General features: G+C 46.9%; 1 protein-coding gene across 1 annotated transcript in view; it reads left to right on the top strand.

Moving 5' to 3' along the window:
• Positions 1-1,007: 1,007 nt before the first annotated feature.
• pxmp4 (peroxisomal membrane protein 4) overlaps positions 1,008-8,782 on the top strand; it is a 17,917-nt gene continuing 10,142 nt past the window's right edge. Inside the window, exons 1-3 of the mRNA XM_068000263.1 lie at positions 1,008-1,138; positions 7,174-7,236; positions 8,243-8,441. Of these exons, the coding sequence (XP_067856364.1) occupies positions 1,026-1,138; positions 7,174-7,236; positions 8,243-8,441 (375 nt within the window). The 5' untranslated portion in view covers positions 1,008-1,025. The remainder of the gene's footprint in view (positions 1,139-7,173; positions 7,237-8,242; positions 8,442-8,782) is intronic.

Raw genomic sequence — 8,782 nt, 5'->3', positions numbered from 1 at the left:
TCCAACAGCAGCGACTACACTTCAAAAGTACTTAATTGGCTGTGAAGTGCTTTGGGATGTCCTGAGGATGTGAAAGGTGCTATATAAATGCAAGTCTTTTACTGTAGGCTCTCAGAATCTTTGAGTTGCTGCAAACCCTTCATTTGTTATACTTCCTACAAAACACAGGAAATGCATATCTGTATATTATTAAAAAAGTGCCAGAGATTGTTTAGAAATGAGGGTGAGTTGAAGATCTGGAAATGCCACCCTCTGAGGTTGGGGGTTAAGATACTTCACTCTGTGACTAACCTATGCTATACCTGAACTAAGAATTGTAAGGAATCTTACAACACCAGGTTATAGTCCAACAGTTTTATTTGAAAATCACAAGCTTTCGGAGGCTTTCTCCTTCGTCAGGTGAAGTGTGGGATTCCTTGAAGGTTACCGCATTTATAGTCAGAGAACAATGCTTGGTGATTACAGATAATCTTTCCAACTGCCCGTTGTCAAGGCAATCAAAGTGTTCAGACAGAGAGGCATTACATACAGGACCACCGAATACACAAACGGCCAGAACAAAAGACAGAGAGAGAGCAAGCATTGTTCTCCGACTATAAATGCGGTAACCTTCAAGGAATCCCACACTTCACCTGACGAAGGAGAAAGCCTCCGAAAGCTTGTGATTTTCAAATAAAACTGTTGGACCATAACCTGGTGTTGTAAGATTCCTTACATTTGTGAACCCCAGTCCATCACTGGCATCTCCACATCATGAACTAAGAATGTTTAATGCTCAAACTTGGTGCAAAAGTAAACAAAAAATCTTCTATTCTGGTTCCTCCTAAGGATGAGTGTAAAAATTCACCCAGAACATTTGAAAGTTGTGATATGACAGATTTAAGATGCAGGTGGCTTTAACTCAGCTATGCTGACTATTTACAGTAGCAGCTAGGAACTGTTGCTGCGGGCTGTTTATGTCGCACACGGAGGGGATTTGGGGCTGGACCGATTTCCGGTACGGCGTTGTTACTGATCCGCCTGTGATGGGGCGTGAGGAGCTGCTAATGCGCGCAATTCGGGCGGTGAACCGGCTGCTGCGGGAGCGGCGGCTCCGCTCGGCCTTAGCGGCCGTCAAGGGATTCCGCAATGGGGTCGTGTGAGTGCGGAGGAACCGGGGAGGGGAGATGGATGGAGCTGGTTTATTACTCTGACCCAAACCCCCATTAATGGATGGAGCTGGTTTATTACTCTGACCCAAACCCCCATTAATGGATGGAGCTGGTTTATTACTCTGACCTAAACCCCCATTAATGGATGGAGCTGGTTTATTACTCTGACCTAAACCCCCTGTAATGGATGGAGCTGGTTTATTACTCTGACCCAAACCCCCTGTAATGGATGGAGCTGGTTTATTACTCTGACCTAAACCCCCATTAATGGATGGAGCTGGTTTATTACTCTGACCTAAACCCCCATTAATGGATGGAGCTGGTTTATTACTGTGACCCAAACCCCCTGTAATGGATGGAGCTGGTTTATTACTCTGACCTAAACCCCCAGTAATGGATGGAGCTGGTTTATTACTCTGACCCAAACCCCCATTAATGGATGGAGCTGGTTTATTACTGTGACCCAAACCCCCTGTAATGGATGGAGCTGGTTTATTACTGTGACCCAAACCCCCTGTAATGGATGGAGCTGGTTTATTACTCTGACCCAAACCCCCTGTAATGGATGGAGCTGGTTTATTACTCTGACCTAAACCCCCATTAATGGATGGAGCTGGTTTATTACTGTGACCCAAACCCCCTGTAATGGATGGAGCTGGTTTATTACTCTGACCTAAACCCCCATTAATGGATGGAGCTGGTTTATTACTGTGACCTAAACCCCCATTAATGGATGGAGCTGGTTTATTACTGTGACCCAAACCCCCTGTAATGGATGGAGCTGGTTTATTACTCTGACCCAAACCCCCAGTAATGGATGGAGCTGGTTTATTACTCTGACCCAAACCCCCTGTAATGGATGGAGCTGGTTTATTACTGTGACCCAAACCCCCAGTAATGGATGGAGCTGGTTTATTACTCTGACCTAAACCCCCATTAATGGATGGAGCTGGTTTATTACTGTGACCTAAACCCCCATTAATGGATGGAGCTGGTTTATTACTCTGACCCAAACCCCCTGTAATGGATGGAGCTGGTTTATTACTGTGACCCAAACCCCCAGTAATGGATGGAGCTGGTTTATTACTGTGACCCAAACCCCCAGTAATGGATGGAGCTGGTTTATTACTGTGACCCAAACCCCCAGTAATGGATGGAGCTGGTTTATTACTCTGACCCAAACCCCCAGTAATGGATGGAGCTGGTTTATTACTGTGACCCAAACCCCCAGTAATGGATGGAGCTGGTTTATTACTGTGGCCTAGACCCCCAGTAATGGATGGAGCTGGTTTATTAGTGACCCAAACCCCCTGTAATGGATGGAGCTGGTTTATTACTGTGACCCAAACCCCCTGTAATGGATGGAGCTGGTTTATTACTGTGACCTAAACCCCCTGTAATGGGTGGAGCTGGTTTATTACTCTGACCCAAACCCCCTGTAATGGATGGAGCTGGTTTATTACTCTGAGCCAAACCCCCTGTAATGGATGGAGCTGGTTTATTACTCTGAGCCAAACCCCCTGTAATGGATGGAGCTGGTTTATTACTCTGAGCCAAACCCCCTGTAATGGATGGAGCTGGTTTATTACTGGGGCCCAAGCCCACATTAATGGATGGAGCTGGTTTATCACTGGGGCTCAAACCCCCATTAATGGATGGAGCTGGTTTATTACTGTGACCCAAACCCCCAGTAATGGATGGAGCTGGTTTCTCACTGGGGCCCAAACCCCCTGTAATGGATGGAGCTGGTTTATTACTGGGGCTCAAACCCCCATTAATGGATGGAGCTGGTTTATTACTGTGACCCAAACCCCCAGTAATGGATGGAGCTGGTTTCTCACTGGGGCCCAAACCCCCTGTAATGGATGGAGCTGGTTTATTACTGGTGCTCAAATCCTGTGTTATGTGTTAAATTTTATGTTAAATGTGGCCTTGTTCATAGAATGATATAGTACAGAAGTAGGCCATTCGATCCATCGTGCCTGTGCCAACTCTTTAAAGAGTGTTTGGAAGGATTATTTCTAATTAAATGGTTGAGCTCTGCTTTCTCATTCACTGGTAGTTGGGTTGTCATGGGAATGGCATGTGGATTAACAGCCTCTGAGGGTTTATTTTTTTTGTAAAGTAGAACGAGACGGGGGGAGAATTCTGTTGCTCCATGTGGCATGTGAGGTCTGTAAAGCTGCTGGAAAATGTGCACTAATGTGAGAGAAACCTCCTCAGCAGCCACAATCCTGCTGGTTGAATATGGGGTCTTCCATGCTCAAATACCAGAGGTAGTAAGTCGTGATGGCAACTGCTTGGAAAATTGTAGTGTTAATCACTAGGCTTTTTTATTCCTGTATATTGGTACCATATTCTGTAGGAGATTTTACCCTTGTGTCACTACAACAACAACAACTTGCATTTATATAGCACCTTTAAACTATTAAAACGTCCCACGCCGCTTCACAGGAGCAATTATCAAACAAAATTTGACACTGAGCCACATAAGGCAATATTAGGACAGCTGACCAAAAGCTTGGTTTTAAGGAGCGTCTTAAAGGAGGAGAGAGGTAGAGAGGTAGAGAGGCGGAGAGGTTTAGGGAGGGAATTCCAGAGCTTAGGGCCTAGGCAGCTGAAAGCACGGCCGCCAGTGGTGGGACGATGAAAATTGAGGATGCGCAAGAGGCCAGAATTGGAGGAGCGCTGAGATCTCGGAGGGTTGTAGGGCTGGAGGAGGTTAGGGAGATACATTTTAACGTATCAGTAGGCTTCTAGATTTATCAATTCAATTTGTTTCCGTCACTGCCACTGCCAGTAAGAGACACGTGACCCCAGATTGTGTTGAAACTAGTGTTAGGCAGCTCAGAGTGCTTTCCACACGCAACTCAAATTTTAATGGGTAAAATAATCTGTAATGTAATTGTACAGTTTAAGTGAATGCGGTACACCAATTTTCCATTTCCCATTACACGTCATTAAAATTGAAATGACAACGCTGAAGTCCCCAATGCAAACCTGGATGTGCAGGAATTATATTCCTAACGAGATGGATTTGGAGACTATTCACTCCATTAGTTGTAACAAAAATGGGGGTCACTGACTGGAACTGCAGCTTTTATATCCTATTCACTGCCTTCCTCTGCCTCAACATCATCCTTTCCCTCCCATGCCCATACCTTTCTCGCTTCTCTTTTCCCCCCCTCCCCCCCCCCCCCCCAATCTGGTGCAAACATGACTGGCAGTTGTCTAACTGATGGAAGTGGGATTGGGGGCAGTTGGAGCGTGTGGTGTGAGTGTACAAATCCTACGTTTCAGTTATGAATCTGTTCGAATGAAAATTGGTGCAGAACCAATTGTTAGGAATGTGATTTGTTTTTACTTTTTTTGAAGTCAGCCTGTCCACAATATCTGTATGTGTGTGTTGTTTTTTTTGTTAATAAGGGGAATTGCAGGTTTAAGTGGCTGTCTCAAACCTGGTGTGTCTGTGAGACCCCCACTTCCCTTTTGGGATTGGTTTTTCATCTTTGTTTCTCTTTTTGTACAGGTGCTCTTTTGAGATGACGAGGTTGCGGTTAGCTCTTATTATTTCCCCTTCCCTTCCCCTTGATTGCATGCACTTGGGGAGGGGGGGGGGGGGAAGATTCCAGGAGAGCTGGTTGTCCTGAGATCAGGGTTGGCATCAGTGGGAGGCCCTCTTGGGTTGGTGCAGGAGGAGAAGAGAGGGGCCTACAATACTGGATATCCTTCACGATTGTATGTATGTGAAGAGATTAGGGGGCCCTGACAGCTCAGTGCTCTGTAGTTGGTGATTTTTTCTGGGGGGGAGGAGAACCAAGCTACTTTAAGGAGGAGATGGTTTGGGTACAGTCTAGGTACATTCCCACGAGGGAGAAAGGTAGGGCAACTAAAGCCAGAGCTCCCTGGATGACAAAAGAGACGGAGAGTAAGATGAAGCAGAAAAAAGGGGCATTTGACACATGTCAGGTTGATAACACAAGTGAGAACCAGGCAGAATATAGAAAGTTCAGAGGGGAAATGAAAAAGGAAATAAGAGGGGCAAAGAGAGAGTATGGGAATAAACTGGCAGCCAATATAAAAGGGAATTCAAAAGTTTTCTATAGACATGTAAACAGGTAGTAAGAGGAGGGGTGGGACTGATTACGGACCAAAAAGGAGATCTATTCATGGAGGCAGAGGGCATAGCCGAGGCTTTGGATCTGTCTTTACCAAGGAAGAAGATGCTGCCAGAGTCTCAGTAAAGGAAGATGTAGTTGCGATACTGGATGGGCTAAAAATTGAAAGAGGAGGTACTAGATAGGTTACTTAATGTAGATAAGTCACTCAGTCCGGATGGGATGCATCCTAGATTGCTGAGGAAAATAAGGGTTTAAGTTGCGGAGGTTCTAGCCATAATCTTCCAAACACCCTTAGATACGGAGGCGGTGCCAGAGGACTGGAGAATTGCAAATGTTACACCCGTGTTCAAAAAAGGGTGTAAGGATAAACCCAGCAACTACAGGCCAGTCAGTTTAACCTCAGTGATGGGGAAACTTTTAGAAACGATAATCCGGGACAGAATTAACAGTCACTTGGACAAGTGTGGATTGTTTAGGTAAAGCCAGCATGGATTTGTTAAAGGCAGTCATGTTTAACTAACTTTGATAAGAGTTTTTTGATGAGGTAACAGAGATGGTCGATGAAGGCAATGCAGTTGATGTGGTGTATATGGAGTTTCAATAGGTGTTTGATAAAGTGCCGCATAATAGGCTTGTCATCAAGATTGAAGCTTGTGGAATAAAAGGAGCAGTAGCAGCATGGATACAGAATTGGCTAAGTAACAAGAAACAGGGTAGTGGTGAATGGTTGTTTTTCGAACTGGAGGGAGGTGTACAATGGTGTTCCCTAGCGGTCGATACTAGGACCATTGCTTTTCTTGATATCTATTAATGACTTGGACTTGGGTGTACAGGGTACAATTTCCAAATTTGCAGATGACACAAAATTTAGAAGTGTATTGAGCAGTGAGGAGGATAGTGATAGGCATCAAGAGGATATAGACAGGCTGGTGGTATGGGCGGACATGTGGCAGATGAAATTTAACGCAGAAAAATGCAAAGTGATACATTTCGGTAAGAAGAATGAGGAGAGGCAATATAAACTAAAGGGCACAATTCTAAAAGGAGCACAGGAACAGAGAGATTTGGGGTTATATATACACAAATCGTTGAAGGTGGCAGGGCAGGTTGAGAAAGCGGTTAAAAAAGCATACGGGATCCTGGGCTTTATAAAGAGAGGCTTAGGGTACAAAAGCAAGGAAGTCATGATGAACCTTTATAAAATACTGGTTTGGCCACAACTGGAGCATTGTCTCCAGTTCTGGGCACTGCACTTTAGGAAGTATGTAATGGCCTTAGAGAGGGTGCAGAAGGGATTTGCTAGAATGATTCCAGGGATGAGGGACTTCAGTTACGTGCACAGACTGGAGAAGCTGGGGTTGTTCTCCTTGGAACAGAGAAGGTTGAGAGGAGATTTGATAGAGGTATTTAAAATCATGAAGGGTCTGGACAGAGTAGATAGAGAGAAACTTCCCATTGGCGGGAAGGGTCAAGAACCAGAGGACATAGATTTAAGGCGATTGGCAAAAGAACCAAAGTTGACATGAGGAAAAACTTTTTTTACACAGTGAGTGGTTAGGATCTGGAATGCACTGCCCGAGGGGATGGCGGAGGCAGATTCAATCATGGCTTTCAAAAGGAAACTGGATAAGTGCTTGAAAGGAAATAATTTGCAGGGCCACGGGGATAGGGTGGGGAGTGGGACTAGCTGGATTGCTGTTGCATACTGCTGGCACAGACTCAATGGGCCGAATGGCCTCCTTCCGTGCTGTAACCTTTCTATGATAAATACTTTTATAGAAAATTCATTCTTGGGGTACCGGCATCGCTGGGAAAGTCAACTACACTAAAGGCTTCACAGTGGCTTTCAGACCCTGTAAGGTTTGTGTGCACATATTGAGTTACGCAAATTGTTTTTTCAGGTATGGAGCCAAAATCCGAGCCCCTCATGCTCTTGTGATGACATTCCTATTCAAAAGTGGAAGGTACGGGCTGCTTGTGCAATGTCTTTATCTGTTGTCGTTGTCGCGTTGCCCATTTCTAATCAGGGTGCGCTGTTCCAAAACTAAAATTGCCAGTGATTTAAAGGCATATTATTCCTCTCAAAAAATTTGGATGTATTTCATTCCGGTGCATATAACTCTGCCAGAGCCGATATCATTTTGAATCTTGAAATGTTGAAATACACTAGCCCCGCGCGGGCGCTGAGCCTGCGCTGCGCCCTGGCCCCGCCTGCGCTGCGCCCTGGCCCCGCGCGGGCGCTGAGCCTGCCCTGCGCCCTGGCCCCGCGCGGGCGCTGAGCCTGCCCTGCGCCCTGGCCCCGCGCGGGCGCTGAGCCTGCCCTGCGCCCTGGCCCCGCGCGGGCGCTGAGCCTGCCCTGCGCCCTGGCCCCGCGCGGGCGCTGAGCCTGCCCTGCGCCCTGGCCCCGCGCGGGCGCTGAGCCTGCGCTGCGCCCTGGCCCCGCGCGGGCGCTGAGCCTGCGCTGCGCCCTGGCTCCGCGCGGGCGCTGAGCCTGCGCTGCGCCCCGGCCCCGCGCGGGCGCTGAGCCTGCCCTGCGCCCCGGCCCCGCGCGGGCGCTGAGCCTGCGCTGCACACTAGTCACCAGTTCTTTTTCTTTCAGTATAAGCAATTTTAAGATTCTTCATGAATGGTCTGGTGGTACACTTTGATGCACTAATATACTGCACCAGTTGCAAGCAATGCGTTTGTGTGTACATCCCCATGGGATGGGGTGGTTGCTGGCCTTCTCTGAGCTGTGTGAGGAAGGTGCTGCACTGATGTAAGCTCCTTCACACAGGGAGAAGGAAATTCAGGACAAGCGTCAATCTGAGCCACTAATGCAGTGGCCAACTAAAAAGTGGTGTAGACATGAGGCTGTCACCGTCTTGCCCGCATGCTAGGATTAGATTAGGATGCAGGAAATTAGAACTGAGGGAGGGGGGAAGCGCCTTGTGTTAGCAGCTATCCTAATGTTTGTTATTGTGTGTTCAGTCTATTAGAGAAATTGAAAGCTATCGCACACGCTACGTACACTCATTCCCGAAACCTGGCCCTCTTCGTCTTCATGTACAAGGGCCTGCTGGCAGCACAGCAGTGGCTGCAGGGTGAAAAGGCCCAGTTCCACTCGTTCTTGGCAGCTTGTATGGGGGGCTGGTTAGTGTTTGGCGACAACAACCACATCAACAGCCAGGTAAAAGAAAAAAACATTTATTCTGTTTCTGTGGTTTCTTTCCATGTCTGCAGAAGTGGGGAGGAGGAGCTGCACTTTGGCCTCTCTGCTTTGGAAGTGGCTGCTGGGAGCTACGAGTGCAGTAGTAATTCTTATGTTACTTCCACATTATCCTCTGTTTCCTGAAGGCGGTGTCTTGTGCTGCTGCACAGTTCTATGAGCAGCAGCAGCCTGTGGCACCTCATCCAATTGGCCATTTATGTCTGAATGTTTAACATGTCTGAATGGTGTAGTTAATATGTATGTATGTGCGTATACAATGTATGTACATGGCTATCTATAGGGGAAGCTAGATAAGCACA

This window comes from Heptranchias perlo, chromosome 19, assembly GCF_035084215.1.
Source record: "Heptranchias perlo isolate sHepPer1 chromosome 19, sHepPer1.hap1, whole genome shotgun sequence".
Lineage (NCBI taxonomy): Eukaryota > Metazoa > Chordata > Chondrichthyes > Hexanchiformes > Hexanchidae > Heptranchias > Heptranchias perlo.
The sequence above is the reverse complement of the archived record's forward strand: the minus strand, read 5'-3'. Positions and strand labels throughout refer to the sequence as shown.